The sequence below is a fragment of the Talpa occidentalis genome, unplaced genomic scaffold, assembly GCF_014898055.3.
Source record: "Talpa occidentalis isolate TD23 unplaced genomic scaffold, MPIMG_talOcc4v2.1, whole genome shotgun sequence".
Classification (NCBI taxonomy): domain Eukaryota; kingdom Metazoa; phylum Chordata; class Mammalia; order Eulipotyphla; family Talpidae; genus Talpa; species Talpa occidentalis.
Genome location: NW_026555331.1, coordinates 130441079 through 130462944, shown reverse-complemented (window position 1 = coordinate 130462944; position 21866 = coordinate 130441079). Strand labels below are relative to the sequence as shown.

Genomic DNA, 21866 nt, shown 5'->3' with positions numbered 1-21866 from the left:
TTCTGAGCTTGTCATTATCTTATGCTTTATATGGATTTACAAGTAATAAATAAGAATTTGATAGAAACTATGATTTATATATTTGACTTTGCTTCCAGTTAATTACAGTTAATTAGCTTAGTGATTTCTTTAATCTGAACCCGAGACCCATGGCAGCCAGATGTTGCACAGGCATTGGAGGAGAGCTCTCCAGTCTGAGCCCAGACAGTGAGAATCTAATGTTCAAGTCAGTTCCCTTTGTAGGCCAACTTTTTTTTTATTCTGGAGTCCTCTGTTTTAGTGCCACCATTTTGTGGATCCTGAGGTCTTGTCTCCTATCCCGCCAGTATCTAAAATGAGTCTATCAACTTTACCCTCAAACCAGTACTGGTTTCCTGTTCAGATTTCACTTAATTGGTGGTTTCAGCTTACTCTTTGTTTTTCTTTTTGACCCTTAGGGATTGCCTGTACTTACTTGTCAACTCATGATTACATTTACAGCTTGTTTTGGGGGCAATTGAAGCAACTCTCATATACTCTTGGAGGAGTTGAAATTGGCATCATCATTTTTGAAAGCTCTTTGCAGTATAGATTGGTGTAGAACATATACATATCCTGGGACCCAGCAACCTAATGTGGGTCCATAACCCCAACAAAAATGTGTACACGTGCCAAACAAAAGACCTACTCTAGAATGTTTGTAGTAAATCGCAAATGTCCATAATAAGAGAACATAAGTAAATCAAACATTGATTTGATCAGTCAAATATGGTATATTCCTATCATAGGCTACTACACAGTAATTTTAAAAAGAATGGCTATAGCTATTCCCATCACATGGATCAGTCTTATGGACACTATGTTGAGAGAAAGAAGCCAAAAACAAAAGTGTATCTGCAGAATCATTCCATTTATATAAAGTTCACAAAGAGCCTAAACCCATCTCTGATATTAAAAAGAATAGTGGATACTCGTGGAAGAGAATGGGTTAGCAGTGGAGCCATAGGATTCCAAAGTTCTTAGTCCAGTCTGTTCACTTTCTTGTGATCCTTCATGTTGTTGTACATTTCTTTTTTTTTTTTTTTTTTGAGATTGATTTATTTATTTATACAAGCACTGGGCACAGTCAGATTCGTGGGAGGGCGAGAGAATTCACCAGAGCCAGAGTGGGGAGCAGAACAGGCAGAAGGACTGAAGTACACTGCTGAGGGGAGAAGCGGGCGGCAGGAGAGGTCTGCGTGCCATGTGGGACCCCCGCCCAGCAGCTGGGGATCAAACCGGCACTGCAGAGGCTTATTTCTTTGTGTACTGATATATGTGGCTATTATACTTTGATACAAATATTTAAATAGAAAAGGGGAAAAGTGTGTTTTACAAAACCAGAAAACAGGGTGTTGTACAGAAAAGTTAGAGAAGGCTTCCAGATTGACTGGGTTACTGTGTTGTCAGAAGTGGAATTCAGCCCAAGCGCACGGGGGGGGGGGGGGGGGGGGGGGGTGTGTGTGTGTGTGTGTGTGTGTGTGTGTGTGTGTGTGTGTTTGCCTTTGCACATGCACACGATGAAAGGATGTTGCTTGCTTTGGTTGTTGCTTTTCATGGTTTCTGGTTTATTCATTTTTGTGCTTATTCTTGTGGAAAATCAGTAAACAAATTATGACATGTTAAACGTTGCTATAGCAGAGTTCCTAGGGAAATGTCCTCATGTAATATTCTGCTGTGCCATTATTTATTAGAAAATGTTTGCATGTTTGTTGACTAACTGCTACTTTGATTGGAAAAGTTTGTGAGATTTTTCAGTTAATAGGTTACTGATATTTTTTAATGGAAATTTCCTGAAAAATAGAACTTCAATATCTATTGGGCATGTTTATCTAAAAACTCAACCAGTGTGATGTTCATGTTTTTCAAATTATAAAAAGGACAGCATAAATCTCCATTGTAAATGTGATTACAAGCACTCTGGGACTGGGTGGTTGAAATTGGAGCCCTGCACTTAGGAAAGCAGTTCATGGTCTAGAGGACAGCAAGAAACTTCAAGTTGTAGCAAAAGTCTTTTTGCTTTATATTGCCAAATTACATAAAAGAATACTGTCTGCAGAATTCAATTTTTTTTTATTTCACTCTGCAAACTGAGTGATTAGTAAGCTTATATTTTTTTCTATTGAAGTCTACGAGGCTGTTCTTGGGAGCAATGTTTTGAATCTCTGACTCACATGAAACACTCTTTGCTTTTCATTTCAAGATATTGTTTAGATTTATCCAGATATTTGGGTTGTTGAAATTGAAGTCAGTTTTGTAGCTGAGAATTCCTGATTTGCTTGCTATAGGCAACTGATATTTCCTTTAGGTATTTCGCTCAAATGTATTCCTTTGGATGCATGTTAACAGAGCTCTTGTCTTTACAGGACTGCCTAGAAATCTTGTGTAGGCACGGAGGGCTGGAGCCGGAGAAAAGAGATAAGTGCCATCGGACTGCTCATGATGTGGCGACTGATGACTGCAAGCATTTGCTGGAGAACCTACGTAAGTGTGTGCACAGCTTCCTGCTTGTCGACAATTTCAGCCACAGTGCTACGACCTCTGGGGTGATGGGGAAAATATTACTGCAATTACGGTTTTCTCATTCTCTTCTTAGCCTTTTTGGAACTGAAGCTATTACCAAAAATTTCTTACCATAAATGTAGTAATTCTTTCATTTTCTATATTGACTGGCTTTTTATAGTCAGTTACTCTCCAAGTAACAGATCTTTGTGTTTGGGGGCGCAGTGTAATTGATGCTGGACAAGAGATCTTGTATTTTACTGATGCTGGACAATATTGAAATTATTGCTCTTTTCTTTAGATTTACATGAGCTTCTAGACATAAGACTAGCAGAATATGAGAAATCATGGCTGGATACTTTCCTCTTAGTCTGTCCCTAGGCAGGCTGGTTCTCTCTCAGTTCTAATTGCCTACCTGTCTATGAAGATAAGTGATGATCTGTCGGGTCCCTTGCAGCTCTGAGAGTATGTGCGCCTCAGCACATTTTATAAAAAGTTCATTTGTGGGTTTATGAATAGAAAGTGCTAGATTGTACAAAATAATGTGACCTCTCATATCAAAATTATCTCCCAGTCTGTTCAGTTAGCTAGAACTATCAGTAATTCTACTTTACCTTATATCTTGTCTAACCAGAAAATGAATAATAAACATAATCTATTAAATGGTGCATGAGGTGGTAGTATGTGCCGTGAAGAAGACAGGGATTTGGGATGTGGTGATGGATTTCAGTTTTTTAAATGGTGAAAAGAAGCTTTACTGATGAAACCTTTAAGCAAACACTTGAAAGAGATGAGAAGGGCAGCTACATAGATATCTTGGGCAAGAGCTTTCCAGGTAGAACACTGGGTAGATAGAACCCTAATGTAGGAGCATACCTGGGTGTCTGAGGAACTACAAGGAGGTGGAGTGACTGGGTTAGAATGAGTGAGAAGAGAAGTTGGATAACAAGTCAGAGCAGTAATAGCATGGGGTAGTAATGGGGTCTGATCTTGTTGAGAATTGCCGGCCATTATATGGACTTAAGGTAGCCATTTCGGGATTGAATGTAGGAGTCACAGGGTCTGGTGTACATTTAGCCATCTCACTGGCTACTTCAATGAGAAATCACAAGAAGAATTGGGAAGACATGTGAGCCCATTTAATATAGTGTATAGATAGGTGAGAGATGATAATGGCTCAATTTACGATTGTAAGAGGTGAAGTGAGAAATGGTTGGGTTCTGGATATTACTGAAGGTAGAGCCAACAGAACTTCCTGATGGAATGAATGTATAGTGTGAAGGGGGCAGGATCCGTGGATAACTCCACGATATTTAACCTGAACAACTGGGTGGATGGAGTTATCAATCTGGGAAGGCTATGAATGAAGCAGATTTTGCTAATGAAGATCCGGAGTTTTGTTTTGGATGTATGCATCTGAGATGTCTGTTAGGGCATCTATGTGGAGCTGTCTGGTCAGCAAGAATGCTAGACACGAGTATGAACTGGATATAAAAACCTGAAAGTCAGCAGTCTTTAGTCATGGGACTGGATGAGATCACTAAGGAAGTTGACACAGATAGAAAAAATAAACAAACCTTGAGACACTATGTCATTAAGAATTACTGAAAAAGTGGAGGGAGCAGCAAAGGAGTAACATTAAAAAATAACCAATGAGGTAGGACACAATTCAATAGGAGGGTGTCAGAGAGATCAGTTGTGTCTATTGGTAAATAACATGGTGATTGAGAATTGACAATTGGAAAATAAAATTATTTGTAGCTGGTCACTTAAAGGATATTTAAGACATATGAGGTAATTCATGTCAACAACTTTCAGGTAGAGGTCCTTATTGTGGTATGGTTCTGCTGATCATAGTTCCACTTACTCTAGCTTGAACAAACTATACCTTTAATGCTCTAACCTATGATTTCTAGTGCTTATGGACTTAAACATATTTGTAAAGCAAACTAAAGGCAGTATCTGTCTAGAGATAATTACATGTTTTCTAATTATATGTAGTCACCTCATCCATATTTCATTAGATGACTGTTTTAGCAACTCTTTTGTTCAGTGTCTCTAAAGTGTTGAATTTGGTTTTCATAGGAATAGTAACTCATAGTTCATCCATTTATAGAATACTTAATTTACTAATTATAGTAATGATTTCAGCAGACAGAGAAGAGTTTGGGAATACGCAAAGTGATTTCGGGTAAGCATATAAATCAGTTCACGAGAACAGATGTTCATGGGGTCCTGACCCCTCAGTGGTGTCACAAAGAGATTGGAAAGTTCTTTTAAGAATTTCTACTGAACTGTGTACCATTTACCAAATAATCCCTCCCTACCTTCCCTGTAACAGATAGTGTGTCAAATCCATGCTGAACATTATTTCATTTACTCTTTATAACAATTCAATGCATGTTCCTCACCTTTTATGGAAGAAGAAATTGGGATACAAAGCTATGGACGTGATTTTCCAAGTACACACAGCAAGTAGAAGGCAGATGCGTGGCTCACACCAAGGCCTATGAGTCAGAAGCCATGCTCACTCCTAAATGCACTGACCTTTACAGCTGTCACCTGCCTGGTTCATCAGATAGCCTATCATTATCTATGAAGCGAGGGAAAAAGGTGATAGAGATAGAGAATTCAGGGGCAAAGGAAGGCTCTAGCTTTCTCAGATTTTTTAAAGAACTTGAGAACCTCGCTGAAGGCAAGGAGTCAATGAAGTAGAAAAGGTCAAAGATACAAGGGAAGAGAAACAGTTCCATATTATCAAGAATATGATTGCAATGCAACCATAACGCATTTGAAAACCAACATTTACTCCATGATAGGAACATTCACTTCATGCTATTTAAGGGAATGTGATAGCTTCCCTTTGATTTGTTTTCAAAATGTCCATGTCTACTTATTTTAAATAGAGTTTTGCTGTTATTTTCTATTAGAGTTTTTTTTTTTAACTTTTATTACTTTTATTTTTCCAACAGATGCTCTTAAAGTACCCTTAAGGATTTCAGTGGATGAGATTCAACCAGGCCATTATGGGTCTGATGACTTTGAATGCGAAAACACAATATGCGTTTTAAATATCCGCAAACAGACATCATGGGATGATTTTTCAAAAGCAGTGAGTCAAGCTCTGACAAATCACTTCCAAGCAATCTCTTCTGATGGATGGTGGCGTCTGGAAGACGTGACGTTTAATAACACCACTGACTCCAGCATCGGCCTCAGTGCAAGCAGCGTGCGATCCATCACGCTAGGTATCAACAGCTCTGTGATAAAGAGAACACTAACTATCTGGGTTTATGTTTATGGGCTACATAACCTGATACTTAGTTCATTGATTAAACACATTCAGAGCTCGCCTGTGACAGCTGCTGATGCTAAAAACCTTGAGTATTCAGAGTGCAGCCATTTATAATGTCGTCTGGTAGTGTATAAATGCTTTTGTGCCTCAAATAATACTCAAAGTAAAGAACATGAAAGCCCTTGATGAGGCTTTGTGATTGCACTTGCTATTCTAGGTAAATGCAAGGAAATAGCCACACTGCAGCTGTTGAATGCACAAGTTCTGAAGACAGCTCCAAATTTATGCCTGAGCTTAGCCAGAGTTGCCGTGGTACATTAACACCTCACCTCCAGGACGGAGTCCTGATGGAGTCTCGAGCTATACGGGTGATAAAGGATGACTCCAGCATGGGAAGAGTCAGTGGTGACTGATTATCTGTTTGACAGACTCCCATGCAACAGACATCAGAAATCTTATAAAAGATAAAGGTTGCTTTCTGGTGAACATAGCGGGGAACTATAAATGTTGTCCTTGGTTAGCGCCTTTCCTCAACCCAGGAGAATTAACATCTGTGAAGAATCTGCTGCTGGCACTTTAAATATGAGACCTCAGCGAGCCCCTTGAACAGGCTCATTTTATAGATAATTGAACTGGTTACAAGATGACTTGCCTGAGGTCACACAGCTAATGAGCAAAGCAGTCAGCAGTCAAAGCCCCCTCTGTCTGCTGGGAAATTCTGTGTACTCTTAGCAGCATAAGGTTGCAAAAAGAATGTCCAGGATGAGGGGTGAGGGTGGGTTTTGCCTTGTTATTAATGAATCACCTTATTCTATCAAAAAGTGTTTTATTCTCTTCAATCACATGTTAATTCACCTTCAAAACATATATTACCACTAATTTTCAAAGCACATTATTCATGGCAACTTAATTTCCTGGGTATTTGGCAAAATCATTAAAATTGCTATAATTATTACAGAAGAATTATGTAATTAGATAATTACATTGAGGAAATAAGTCATAAATGATTCTCAGGAACCCATTTTACTCACACAGCAGCATGTTGCTCAAGTGTGCTTTTGCTGAGGGAGCTGATACAGTCAGCACAGCCATGTTTTAAAGGAAGTGACTCTGCGCTGTCAGCCCTCCTCAGCTCATCTGCAATCTGGCAAAGGCACAGGGTACCCGCCGCCATCACAGAACTGTGCCTCCAAGCAGTGGCTGCTAAGACGGATGTCGCCATTGTTCATGCTTGTCACTGAGATGTGGGGCATCCTAGTGCCATTTGTGACCCAAAAAAAACACTGAGTTTTGTGGGTAAAAGAGTTAGAGTCCAGCTGTGGTTGCTTGATAACTGGTAACTCTAACATCATTGTTATCAATATCTGTATGTAAGTTAAGTTTAGTGTATTGATAAACTAAAGCAACTCAGGCCAGCAGATAAGCAGAGTTTGGGGTGGGACATGCCCATCGATTGGGGCATGTGAGACTAGGTATTTAAGAACTGACTTGTGGAAGGGAAAGAGATGAAAACATGTACCTGTTACTAATCCCTCCCTAAAGAAGACATCTATGAAACGGGACCCTTTTTGAACAAGAGAGAGCAGAGACCCAGGTTGAGAAGGCCAGCTTTACTCTGAGCTGGAGTTTTTGGAATCTACACATGTGCTGGGAAGGGAGACAGGAACCATATTGTGAAGGCCCAGTGGCCTCATCTAAAGTGCTCAGATCTTTATGAAGCAGGTATTGGAGGAACCATGAAAGGTTATGATCAGATTCTCTCGTGGAAAGCTTACCCTAGAAATATTTAGGGATTTTTTCCACCCTTCAGGTTATTCTCTCAGTCACTCTAAGGATAGCTTTGGAGAGGTTGATAGTTTGAAGACCTTCCTCTTCATCTTCAACTAAAATTGTGTTAGAGAGTTAACCCCTGGTGTGACCCTTTACATATTCTTTGACAGTCTAATGTCTGGACTCCATGGGATTCTCACAGAGGAGTTCACACATTGCCCCTTATTAGAAATTTGACTTTTAAACATCTCTTGACATTTTCTTTTCTTTTCTTCAACTAGGAAATGTGCCATGGTCAGTAGGTCAAAGCTTCACCCTATCCCCGTGGGACTTTATGAGGAAAAATAAAGCAGAGCACGTCACTGTGTTTTTGTCAGGTAAACATGTTCCCAACTGAGGTAACCCTGACAGTGTTGGTGTCAGGATCGTTTCACCGTACAAATGGCCCCTGACTTGGACAGCTTGACTGAAAAATTTTTTGACCGTAGGCTGGTATGGAAGCAATATACATTCAGTAGAAATCATCCTTCGGGTGTTAATCTTCTCCTGGGCTAACAATAGACCATAGTCAACCTGTAGTCCCAGGTCTATTCAATAGGTTATGGAGTTATTCACTGCTCTGTTTTAGAACAGAATTTTACGTGAGTTGATTTTGCCCAAGCAAAGGCTAGCATAAATGTGCTGAGCACTTTAAGGTAAGCTAGGCTAAGCACCTGTGTTCCCTATATACTAATTGCTTTTCAATTTAAGATATTTTCAATTTACATTGTATCGACGGGGTGCAACCCAGTCTGAAGTAGGAAGGTCTGTGCTGGTTTTTCAATGTGCAGGCTTGGTTTTGTATTCTCCTTCGTTGCAAATTGAAGGCCCATTACTAAGTAACATGATGGCCTTTGCAATGTTTGATTGAAAGGCGAAATCAGGTGTCATATTTCTGACATTTGTGGGGATGTCTTTCCTGATCACTGGTTCCTGCAATCAGATTCTCTCTCTTCAGAATGCGTCTTTCATTAGGAAAACCAGAGGCCAAACTGACATGCTGGTAAGAGTGACGGAAACGGAGTTAAAAGAAATGTTCTGTTAAGTACCATATATGATGAACACAATTATTATAAACTAATGTTTAGTGATCACCTATTATGCAGTTGTAGGTGATGTTGTTTATAAGAAGTATAAATTCATTAATCCTCAGAACAATCCATTGAGATTTCAGTTCACCTTCATTTTCAGGGAAGTCGAGGCTCAGAAAGACTAATTTTCTTGTCTAAGTTTATACAGCTAGTAAGTAATGCAGGGAATCTCAATTTCTCAGTCCATAGCTCTAAAAAGTTACTGATTTCATCATGTATTTTTCCATTCTTAGAAATAGTCTTTAAAAAATCAGTTTCATCTAACAGTGTTATTTCAATATTTGAATGTATTGAAGTTTCGGGCTTGGGGGCGGTGTGAGACCATCCCAGAGAATTCCTTTAGGTGTAAGCAGTACGTTGAGAGAATGGCAATAGTTGGAAAGCTTGGGCAGAGTTGGGAAATGAATCTAAAGGAGACCCAGACCTGTGCTGTGTTGGCTAAGGCCAGAACTTTCTGAGGCATGAGATAATTTCTGACATTTGCTTATAAAGAGTACAATATGGTGATCAGAGCAAGAAACAGCTCCAATATATTGGAGCTTGGCTCTGGAGGCTTGGCCATGATTGACAGGAGATGGCTGACTTCCCCAGGGGAGGAGGGGGCAGCTGGGGAACTCTTGGGAGGCCAGGAACAGTGTCTGCTTACCAGCAAGTACCCAAGTGTTAGTGTTTTCAAGATGATAAAGGCAAACTGTTGCTACTTGGACAAATGTGCACTCTCCCTCCATAAGTCAGCAAACAATGTGCTTTTTATTGACAGGTTCAATTGTGTTTTGACCATTTATATTTAACAAGGAAGAGCCAATTTTCTTTCGGTGTATTCATTTCTTCCAGGACCTCAAGAAGGCTGCCTCAGTAGCGTGACTTATGCATCGATGATCCCTCTTCAGATGCTGCAGAACTACCTCAGGCTGGTAGGTGGGCACTGCCCAGTGGAATCGCACACTGACATCCCCAACACTAGAACACTGTGTCACCCATTTTTATGTTTAGAATAGAAAAGTGTGAGCACCCTCTGCTCCCTGTGCTCTGACCCCATTAGTGTCCCTGGCTGCCATTCTATCAGATTTCTGTCCCTGTCATCCAGATATTCGGTTGCCCAGACCCAGACAGTACTGTGACTTGTAAAGTATTACAATTTGGGCAAAAGGAGGTTGTCTTTGTCTAAGAAAGATGACATCCAGTAATAGATCAGTGTGGAAGAGCATGACGGTAAATACTAAAATGCCTTGCTTTAAAACTTTAAATATTGAGTAAACGTGCTAGCATTAGACTATTGATTTGGCTATTTTAACAGAAACCAATTATGACTGGACAGGAGACACATTGTTCTCAAATATGTAAGTCCCAGCAGGTGAGAAATCAGGGAGGATGAAGGAGACCAGACCAGGGTCTTAGCACCTTCCTTCAAAGGGGTTCCTCTGATGTCCTTTGTTGCTTGTATGACCTTGATCAAAAAGAGTCACTTCCTCACAGCCAGGTTCTAGCCTAAGGGAAGGGGCCGCAGGGTCAGTGCCTTCAGTTCCAGGGAGTGGGTCACTTTTTAATACATGTCCCTGCCTCCCTGGGAGGTATGATCTTTTGCTCTGTAATCATGCACCAAGCTAATAATAATAAGCAATTCTGCTATTTCAAGGAAAAAGGGGAAGTATGATCATCAAGCAACAAAATCTAGTTGCAAAATGGTAAGCATAATGCTTTGTATTTGTCTGATACTATGAACAAAGCAATATGCAGAGAGCTTATACATGTCCTAGTTTTCAAAACATCCCCATGTAGTAAATAATAATACATTTTATAGAGTAGGAAACTAAGCAGAGAAATAAAAGTAACATGTCAAAGGTCACTGAGATTGTGATGATGAAGCCAGGATTGTACAAGTCCCGGATGGATCCATGTGTGTCTCACTCTGTGTGTGTGTGTGTGTGTGTGTGAGAGAGAGAGAGAGAGAGAGAGTGAGATATGTCTGAAACTAATGTTGCTGGTGTAAAACAGTAAGTAAACAACCACTGTGCTTACTACTTTAATTTAGAAAGCCTTAAAAAAAATGAATGGGTTTGTCTATGACCCTTTACAAAAGTTGTTTTCATTAACTGAATCAGTGTCTTTGTTGCTGATGAAAAGAAGTATTCAAATGATTTCATTGCTTTTATAGCTAAGCTCAGAGTCTAGATTGAGCTTTGTAAAAGCAGTCACAGTAGCAGACACATTCAAAGCCTTACAATTTGGGAGAAATGTTGTCTTCTAAAGCTGATGCTTTCACTTTTTTTTTTTGGGATTTGCTCCCCTCTCTCTAAAGCATCAAAGCATGCCTGCAGGGTATTATAAATGGGAAGGGAAGCTATTTCATTCTCTAGTGAAGGTTGAAGAAGTTTAACCAACTGGTTTTCAGCAATGTGAGCCTCAGGCTGTAGCAGAATCAGCTGGTAGAACCACTTTCTCTCCCTTTTCCCTTCTCTGCCTCTCTGTAGCAGGCAAGGTTCTGGCTGAGAACTTTACCCTTTATTCTTCATTTTTAATGTTTTATTATTTTTAATTCAGGTAGCATTGGTTTTCCAACATTGCATATGATTTAGAGGTACAGGATCACCCCTTTCACACCATACTCACCACCAAGATCCCCAAATTCTGCTACCACTGGCCATTGGGCCTCCTCCCCACTTCCCTCTCCCCCTTTTATTCCTCTCTGGTAGTCTCAGTTCTGCAGCCAGATTTCTAGGATTTCGTATTGCTTCAGCTTTAGCCAACCCTTTGTTTCTCTATAGTCTGCATTTAACTGATACCATTAGTACTGGTCTTTCTCTTCCTGACTTAATTTTCCTTCATAAGCATCATTGCCCCCAGTTCCTCCATGTTGTCAGAGCTTTTCACTATTTAGATGATAAAGTGAATAGGAAGGCAATGCTACTAAATTACAGCTACAGATTAGCCTTAGCTGAGCAGGTTGGTTGAATGAAATGTCTACTACTCACAGGGATATATCGAATATTCCAGATACATTTGGTTTGTGTATTTGTCCTAGTTAGAAGATTCCAATGACCATCCGACAATGACCAGCAAACTAGACTAGATTAGCACAGGTGTTAGCTCTTTTGTCAATTTAATGCACATATACAGATAACTCCTTTAACAACCTTTGGATAAAGATAACAAGCGAGTATCAGTCATTTTAGTAATCACTTCAAAATTTCAAGTGAGTCAGACTATACACTAGCATAATGATTGCAAGGGCCTTCCTTCATAGGAGATAATAAACCCCTTAAAGAGCTAGCCCACGTGTCAAGTATTTTTACCTTAATTATTTAATTCAGTGGTTTGACAACTGTTAATTGAGCACCCCTTAAAGGCAGGTAATGTGTTAGAAACTTAGGTTACAGCTATGTGTACTAAAGATGCCTTCCTGTGGGGGAAGACAGATAAAAATCAAATGAATAAATACATATGTGAGAGCCAGCACTAAACTACAGTTTAGAGAAAAAATTAAAACAGATAAGGAGTTAGAAGACAGAGTTTTGGGACAGAGTTCTTAGTGAAGACCTTCCTGTAATGACCATCATTGAACCAAAAGAAAGGAAGACATCAGCTTTAAGAAAGGTGTTTGAAGCAGAGAGAATGGCAGGTGCCCAGGGTTTCAACAGCAGTGAGAGCAGGACCATGACAAGGGCCTGGATTTTATCGCAGGTGCTTCAGGAAGCCACTGGTGTGACCTGAGGCAGAAAATGACTTAGTCCAGTGGCATAGTAACCATAGGCTCACTGTGATGTGTGTCTGAGTTGTTGAAAACATGTACAGAAGATATGGAACTCAAGTAATTCCTGATTTGCACTGAATACTTATTATGCGCCAAGATGTGTTCTAAGCGTGTGGATTGCTTCATTTAATCATTGTAGGTGCTCACACCTATTTCCTCTATTTACCCAAGGTCCTCAGTGAATAGTAGGGCCTCCGGAGTTGAGTCTGGGCAGAATTCCATTCTCGTCCATATAATCAATCATCAGTCATCCTTGATATCGGTGCTTAACCTCTTGGTTAAAGAAGAATTGCAGTGACTAGTTTTTATTATGTGCATAAGTCTATTATATAAAATACATGTGTTAAAGTCTTTATGCAGAAAACCATATCTAGAGAAGAGTTCAAACTAAGTATTTTGTTTTCTTAGAGTTTTTTTTTTTAATACTTTCTTAAGTAGTGAGTAATACCAGTAAATTTTCATTCTTCATCCTTGAGTTAATAAGGAAACAATTTCATTGCATTTTGACTCGTTAATGATGTAAAATTGTCGAACTTTTTGCATCATCTCTCTGAGCCAGTTTGAAATTCTGTTAGTTTATTAGTGACTTGTATAATAATTCAGTAGCTATTAATAATTTTGCATTAGAAAATACTTAAATGGGTCACTCAGAGCTGAGCCCTATTTTAAAATAGGATTGTGAATCCCTTAGGACATCATTTCTCGTGATTTTCTCTGCCTGTTGACTGTCTACGCCAATATGTAGTAATCATTAAGAATCAGCATGAGGAGATTCTACTTTTTTTCATCCATCTCTAAAAGAAATTTGCTGCTTTCCCACAAAAGCATTGTTGTTGTTGTTGTGTGTTGTGAATGATGGTCTAAGCCAGCCCACAAAAGCTCTATCGGTGCCTCATCAGTTGGCAATTCTGCTTGGACTTTTTTCAGGGTTGGGACATGGGGGGTGGCGGGAGGAGGAAATGGCTTTCTCTGCTATGAGAAAGATGTGGCTCCATGCAGGTGTATCCTTTGGCTCCATGGTATTAGTGTCTGCCCAGAGGGGGTATAGAGCAGGGACAGTGCCTGAGTGCTGGGGGAGAACTCTTACAACCAAGAGGTACACTATATAGTTCATTTTTTCAAGATTGACAATATCAAAGTATTATGCCCGTGTTAATAAACTAGGGCTTGTCTTTATTAATAACCAAGTCTGGTCTTAGTTTTTACAGTGGAAGCTAATTTTTTAAAAAGGGGTGTGTGTGTGTGTGTGTGTGTGTGTGTGTGTGTGTGTGTGTGTGTGTGTGTGTGTATGTGTGAACGCAACTAGCACACATATGCTCTAATTTCTCTTCAGTTCCCATTCTTTTATACCTATTCTAAAAAAGGGGACCTCAGCAAATGGTTACAATCCTCTCTACCATGAAGTGCTCCAGTTTATTGTTTCTCTGATGCTGGATATGCAAATATTGTTTGGGGGAGATTTTATATGAGTTGATAGCAACTGTCGTTTGGGACTATAATGACAAATACATTCGTTCTTTAAAATCAAGTGTCATAAAAGGTGAGACTGAAAGTCCTAACTATTAAACATGACACTATAAGCTGTACACTCTCAATTTTATTGGCTCGGTAAAGAACTTTTATTTGTTTGTTTGTTTGTTTGTTTGTTTGTTTGTTTGTTTGTTTATATAAGCACTGGGTACAGTCAGAAGCGTAGGAGGGTGAGAGAATTCACCAGAGCAGGGAACAGAACAGGGAGACTGACAAAGTACACTGCTGAGGGGAGCAGCGGGTGGCAGGAGAGGTCTGCGCACCATGTGGGACCCTCGCCCAGCGGCCGGGGACCGAACCAGCGCTGCAGAGGCTGCGGGCAGCTTCGCAGCCCAGCACTTAACAGCTGCACCACCAGGGAGGCCCTCAGTAAAGAACTTTTCCATAATTTTTTGAGTTCACCTCATCAGCACAACTTTGCCTAACAGTCTCTGGGCAGGGGATGCTTCCCACAGACACTAATGAGTAAAACTCCAAACAATAGAGCTGAGGTTTATTGTGTTAAAATGATGCCACAGGTCTGGAAACACATCATAGGTGCCACACTGATCATAGCAGGACCACTGCTCTTCTAGTGAACTGTTATGTAGAAAAACAGAAATAGCGCTTTGTGAAGATCATTGTTTCCATTAACACAGAATCCATCTGCCTCACAAAGCACTCATTGACATGTGATAAGAGCTTCCTGAATAGACTGTGAAGATACGAGAATAAAAGGGATTGGTACCAGCTGTGACAACATGACCAGTGTTCACTTTACATTAAGCAAAAATGTCACATTGTAAGCTGCACTGTGCATAATTCTGGTAACTACAGTTCACCTATTAGAAGTTCAGTGTGACCTTTTATTTCAAAGAATAGATTGCCTTTCAAGACACTAAAAATATCCCCTCCACCTCTGCCTGCCTCTCTACCTACAGACTTGTCTGTCTGTCTATCTATATCTATCTGTCTATATCAGAGCCCTCCACTGGAAGCATGGAATAGGTGTATGTATTATATCTCAGAGTTTGCTAGCATTAAACAGATAAATATGTTTCTTGGCATGGTTTTACATGTCTTTACCAGTCTCAGAAGAGCAACAGACTCCAAGTAATTAATATTTTTTGTTCAGATTCCAAATGGTAACCAACACTACTACATCATTTGATGAGATAGAACAAATCCCATTAACAAAAAAATTGATATTACTTGAGAAAAGCTACTAAGAATGCATGCCTTAGAATGAAGGAATGATCAAGAAACCTGTTTTTCCTTTTATTACTTAATATGCTTATTTATATTTTACCTTATTACAGAAAGGGTGTAAGACTAAGAATACAAAGTGCTTACTGCTGATGAATGGCCTTTTCAATGAAATTTTAAATTGAATGCTTCCTGTCTGCATGTTATAAGAACCTGCAATCTGAAAATAAACGGAGTGTTGAAATTGAAGACAGCTTATCTATAACGCTGGGTCTCTTGCCGTTGTATGATTTCAAAATCAATCTTAAGAAAGTGTAGGTAGTTGGACAGGATAGCTATAATGAACAGAGTACTCTTGTTTTCAGAAGTGAGACAAGATTAAATAGCAATGCTAGTTGAAAGTCTCAGGGGTAGAATATTCAGTAAATCTTGAAAATCTGTATCCTGTTTCACTGGTGTGAAACAATCCATTCCTTGTGAGAGAATTTCTATTCAATAAGTCATGGCAGTTTGGGATTAAGTTGGAGCACTCAAACATTCTGCTCTAAAATTGCATCTGGCTAGCAGTACCTAACACACAATTTCCCACTAAAGTGCTTTTGCAAAGTGATATAAAACCTCACAATAATAGAGAAAAATAGAACTGAGTTTCCTTTTGACAAGAATCAGGAAAAAAATTTCTATTTTTAGGGGCAAGAAATGTTAGGCCTACTTATTTGAGACCTACCTGAAACCAGGTAGAGAAACTCTCAGCCTTCTCTTAACGATCATCCTAATGATTCTTTAAGGCAAGATTTACAATGGTTAGAAAATTGGGCAGAGACCTTTTCTCCTTTGTCTCTGCCTTTTACAGCCCCATGATGCTCTCCTCCACTCTTTGTCTATATAGGTCCTTCCCATCCTGTAGGAGAGCAATGCTCCCAGAAATAGCTGAGCCTGAATTCGGTGGGTGAGCAAGCCTGTAGTGCATCTGGGAAGTGTGTCATATAATCACTCCATGGAGACATGCAGGCAGCAGATTTTCTTTTTTCACAAAGTGAAAGTGGCCAGCCTATAGCCAGATTTCTTTGAAACACCAACTGCATAATAAAGACAGCTGACCAAAAAATTGTATACTTATCACGATATCTTTTATGTAAAAAGTCAATACGAAGATATTCTCTGACATACACCATGTAAAAAGATTATACTCATATCCTTCTGCAGAAATACATGAACACACACATCACCTGTGTACAGAAGAAAGGTAGAAGGTGGCTGATACTATCCATGAGTTTTATTGTGCTCGTTAAGTTTCTCTGTATTTGAAATTTCCTTAATGAATCTCATTGCTGTTTTAGCCACTAGAAAGTAAAGTAAGCATTTGGAAAACTCAAACTATAGAGCACCTGGTGGGGATCATAAAGGAAAATAACAGAACATCTGCAATCTGTGTTTCCCAGCTACTGCTGAACCTCATTCTAGAACAGAGAAGAAAATGCTTTTCATGAAATGTCAGATCATGCTATAAATATATAAATACTATATAAAGCATATAATACTATATGAAGACTATATTTGCTAGTTGTTTACATTAAAATGAAAGATTTCAAGTGCCCAATGGATAAAACTTGCCCCTAAAACAGTAATCTTTTAAAGGCTAAGGACAACCAGAAAGGGAGTTTCACACTTAACCCACCACTATTTTCCCTTCCTTAGCACTTTCACCTAACGTGTCTCTCTGGTTTATTAATAGGTTGAACAATATCATAATGTCATTTTCCATGGCCCAGAAGGAAGCCTGCAAGACTACATAGCACATCAGCTTGCACACTGCATGAAGGTATCGATTGCTTGCGTGCCCTCTCCTTTTCTTTGAAAATTCAAAAGTGTGTAGAACTAATCACTCTGCTCTCTTATCACAGCACAGACAGATGGCTGCAGGGTTCCCCTGTGAGATAGTGAGAGCCGAAGTGGATGCTGCTTTCTCCAAGGAACAGCTAGTAGACTTGTTCATCACTAGCGGTAAGATCACTTGGAGAGGGCCCAAGGATTCCACAAATCTGTATAGAAGCACATTCTGACGGCAGGAGAACCCCACTAGAATCTGACCGTTGCTATACTGCCTGGGCCACTCTCTGCGTGGAAACGAGCAAAAGTGAGCTAGAGAAAGTTGTTTCTTCAGTTGCCGTTGCTGGTAATAGCTAACATTTATTGAGCTCTGACCCTGGTAGATGCTAGTCCAAACACCCTGACTTATACACGTGAAAACACTTGCGGCAAGAAGTCGAGCACCCTCCACCAGAACCCCATGTGAGGACACAGAAGGACAGGACTCAACCTCGGCCTGTCAGGCCTTTGACCCTGCCCTTCCTCACTGCCAGCCACCACCCCTTCAAAATCTCCCCTGTGCTGAAATTCTGTTTCCCACTTTAGTTGCATAATTACAACAACAGAAAACAACAAACCCTACTAGGCTTATATCCCAACGTAAAGATGCTGAAATAATTTTTCTCGCTAGTAACTACAGAAGTTTGGAGAATAGTGAATTAGGTCAGGAAGAATGTAAAAGTGTCCAGCTCAACATCCCTAATCCATGGGGAGCACCTCAAAGCAGAGCTCCTCTTTCTCATTTCCCAGTTTGGTGAGTGGCACAGGTTCCTCGGCCCCACTTACTTGAAGCCCAGGCTTGGAAACAAATTCCAACAAGGCACATGGGGGCGAAGCAGGCTGGATGGGGCTGTGCAGGAGGGGAACTTATCTCCCGCTACATGAGGCAGCTGCTCAGCTCCAGCGCCATGTTGCTGACAGAAGGTCTTGTGACTTTAGGAAAAAGCCAGAAACCCAGGTTTTAATGTGAAAATTTGGGGTTTTGTTCTCTCAATGGTGTCAAGTATTTCATATTTTAAAGCAGTGAAGAACACAACCCCCCCCCCCACCAGGTCTTCTCATCCATGGACCCCCTCAGCCTTGGCCTGCAGTCAGTCCTGGGATCATATCTTCACACACTGGTCTCCTTTTCCATCCATTCTCACGGGTACCATCTTCCATTAAGGCGCCTTTCTTGGAGCTCACCTACTTTTCCTGAAAATGGCTGCTCTGCCTTCTGCTGCTTCTACCCCTTCTACCCCTTCACTGGCTACCAACTAAACACTCTCTGCGATTCCCATCCCCACCACCCCTCCACTGACCACTGAACTAAGTCAACACCCCTCAAGACCTTCTGTGCTAGGATACCCGTGTACTGTCCTTCGTACAGATGCCTGTGCCCCAGCCAGAGATGGCGCGTCTTCCCTGCGTGTCCTTTGCTTTTCCACTGTCTTTGTTCGTGCTGCAGCTTTTCATCTAGAATTACAGAGGAAACACACAAACTCCTCCCAGCCCACACACACATTATAACTACCACATGGCAGGCACTATGCAAAGTACAATATTGTACAGTCTGATTAAAATCAGATCTGGCCTTCTGGGAACTACAGAAAAGGACCCTGTTAAATGCTCTAAGGAGACCTCAAATGAAAGCCTCTGTGCTCCCTCCGGACATGACTGCTCCCCTAATGGGCAGCAGGAAACTTTTATACCTCAGTTCCCCCGCCTGCCCACTCCCCCCCCAACTGTAACTCAAGGCACAGAGGCCATCATTTGGGCTTTTGTCTTGATCACAACATTACATCGTGAGCCACTTGGGGGACAGTAGTATAGCCTGTTGGATTTTTCCTTCCACGATTACCAGTAACGGTTGAATGAATGGGTGAATGTCCTGATGCAGTCGATAGCATGGGAAAGACAGAAACTGCGACGTTATATTCTGTGTCAGTAAGCAGAAGAACTTGCTTGGAGCAGAGGTGGAAAGAACGAAGATTAGAGAGGGCTGGAGTTGATTTTAAAGGAGTAACCGATGATAGGACATAAAGGAAAGTGAACAGGAATTGAAAAATGTGGTTTTGGAACTACAGACTGTGGTTAAAAAAAAAAAAGGCTGCATTCTGACTACTTATGTAGGAAATGGTGTATCATCTCTAAATATGAAAGGGTGTTTCTATCTGGTGCTGTCATTCTTTTCTTTCTAATAACAACAGAGTCAAATGAAGATCCTAAGACCTTGAATACACTTGTCCAAGTGAGCAACCTGAGCGTTAGTGTGGATTCCTCCATTTGTCTCATCTCCCATGAGTCAGTGTTGAATTCCTTTGAATCTGCTTCCTAGATCTCAGAGTATGAATAAAAGAAGTGGATGAGCAAAAAATATAAGAGGGAAGAGCAGCAAAGCTACATTAAGTGTTTCTCTTTAAGACTCTAAAATGTATATGGAGACTCGTGAAGAAAAGAAAGTCATTTAAAAATAACAAAAACAACTATAAAAAGAATGACATGGCACTTAACGCTAGCAAGGCCCAGCGCTCAACCGCTGCGCCACCAGGGGAGGCCCAGGCCAGAACTTTAAAGTGATGCTTTAAATTCCTGAGTGAACTTTCTTTTTGCAGTAGAGTTGTGATAATGGTAGGAGAATGTGGCCACAGAGCACTGTCATAATGGAGGCTCTTAGAAGGTTCGCTCCTTGCTTCTCATGTGCACTCTCAGCACCGTCCCTGCAGAGCCGTGTTCTAAGGGGGCATTATAAAGGATGCACAGCTTTCCACGCCCAAAGGGGTGACCATGTACTTGGGGTCACCTTAAAGAGTATAAAAGAATCTAGATTGAACTAAAGTTGTGCCATGTTCATTATATTTAAACTTCTTTAGTTGTCTGCGATGGTTCCTGTCCTCCCCTCTCAGCACCGCCGGCCACCGAGTCCTGCTGCTCTCTCCAAACCCCTTCCTGTTCTGTGCTGGCTCTGATGAGGGGCCTGTTACCTCTCGCCTTCCCCTCAGTAATAAGAGCTTGTAGGAATGTTCTTCTGTTACCTTTCTCCTGTCAGTTCTTCATCAGAGTGACAGCTCAAAGCAGGCCTTCGTCCTATTTCCCTCCTTTAAGATGTCCACTATTCCCAGAGTTTGGACTTTGTCACTCCCAACCTGACACTCTGGATCTACCACTTTTTGTCTGTGGCTGACTCATTTCCTTCCTATAATCGTCTCCCATTCACTCTCCATCTTCCATTGTGGATTAGGCAGTTCAGTTCCCTCTTTCCTGAGAGCACCAGTAAAATAAGATGAAGTCCTAGATTCTGATCCTTCCTTACTGCTGTTTCTGAAACTTTAGTCCAAGGTAATTTAAGGGTTTTTGACCTTTTGTATTATGAAAAATACACCCATGAAAATATTGCCTACATATACAGATTGGAGAATAATTGTTAACAGAATAACCATATAACCACTGACCGAGAAAAACAATAGAATATTCTCAGTTTCCAGAAGGTACCCATGAGTCCCTCCCCCTTTCTGGAGGTAACCACATGTCTATCTTTTGTGATAATTGTTTTAGCTTTATTTTGTGGCTTTACTATCTATGTGTGTGTCCCTAAGTTACACATCTAGTGTTGCCTGCTTTTGAACTGAACGGGAAAATAGTATATTACTTTGTGATTTGCTTCTTAGTGTGCTATGAGTCCCCATGGTGCTGCTTGCAGTCGGAATTTGTTCACTTTCATACCGAGTATGTGAACAGACTACCCTCGCCATCACTGGTAGACACTGGGGTTTACTCCACTGGGGAGCCGTTACAGTGATGGGTTGTCATGTGTGTGTCTGCAGCTGTATGAAATAATGCCACACCGTTCGCCAGAGTGTCGAGTGCCCCGGGGACTTTAGAGCTTTCCCATTGTGTCTCACCTTTACTAATACATCTTCAGACATTTTTGTTTTTGCCAATTTGTACAGGTCTGTGCAAAAGCTTTAATCACTGGGTTTCCTTTATGCCACAGCCTGTCTGATCCCAGTGAAACAGTCTCCTGTCAACAAGAAAATCATCGTCATCTTAGAGAATTTGGAAAAATCTTCATTGTCTGAGTTACTGGGAGACTTTCTGGCACCTCTGGAAAATCGCAGCACTGAGAGCCCCTATATTTTTCAAAAAGGTAAAAATAGAGGAGAACGCGTGCTGAGAAGCATGCTTGTGAGCGCAGACTAATCTCGCTGTTCCCCAGAGTACGAGTTATGCTTCTCCCATCATTTTGCCATTGTCCCCTAATATGGTGTGCTTTTGTTTGTCTTAGGAAATGGAGCATCCGAATGTTATTACTTTCACGAGAACTGCTTTCTGATGGGAACCATCGCCAAGGCCTGTCTGCAGGGCTCCGACCTGCTGGTGCAGCAGCATTTCCGCTGGGTCCAGCTGCGCTGGGACGGCGAGCCCATGCGCGGACTGCTGCAGCGTTTCCTACGGAGGCAGGTCGTGAATAAGGTAACCTGCTGCAGCTGCGGCCTGCTGCCAGGAGAGGGCACTATAGTATCAGCTCTGGGCAAAATTCGACCCTTCACCCCATGGCCTCGGGCAAGAAACATTTTTGCATATTCAAGGGCTAAGTAAAACAATGCACATAAAACCTTTAATTGCTTTTAGACCATAGGTTTTACTATTATGAACTGGTTTGGTGGAGTCTCCCCAAATGCTAAGTACTATAGAAAGCTAGATTAGAAAAGTGAGCACTCTTAAGAAAAAAAGACTTTGCTGCCTTATTACAACATCATCCAGCCACTCAAGGTAGTTGTACATACAACTGTTAGCCTAGGTGGTATTAAGTATAAATAGTCACATGAAAGCATGG

The 21866-nt window shown here is 40.9% G+C and overlaps 1 protein-coding gene across 2 annotated transcripts in view; it reads left to right on the top strand.

The window, feature by feature from the left end:
- CTTNBP2 (cortactin binding protein 2) overlaps nucleotides 1–21866 on the top strand; it is a 131250-nt gene that overhangs the window by 94436 nt on the left and 14948 nt on the right. For both annotated transcript variants that reach the window (XM_037512145.1, XM_054692592.1), the window contains exons 9-16: nucleotides 2385–2502; nucleotides 5493–5768; nucleotides 7867–7962; nucleotides 9550–9629; nucleotides 16917–17003; nucleotides 17086–17185; nucleotides 21024–21176; nucleotides 21315–21502. In XM_037512145.1, coding sequence (XP_037368042.1) covers nucleotides 2385–2502; nucleotides 5493–5768; nucleotides 7867–7962; nucleotides 9550–9629; nucleotides 16917–17003; nucleotides 17086–17185; nucleotides 21024–21176; nucleotides 21315–21502 — 1098 coding nt within the window. The remainder of the gene's footprint in view (nucleotides 1–2384; nucleotides 2503–5492; nucleotides 5769–7866; nucleotides 7963–9549; nucleotides 9630–16916; nucleotides 17004–17085; nucleotides 17186–21023; nucleotides 21177–21314; nucleotides 21503–21866) is intronic.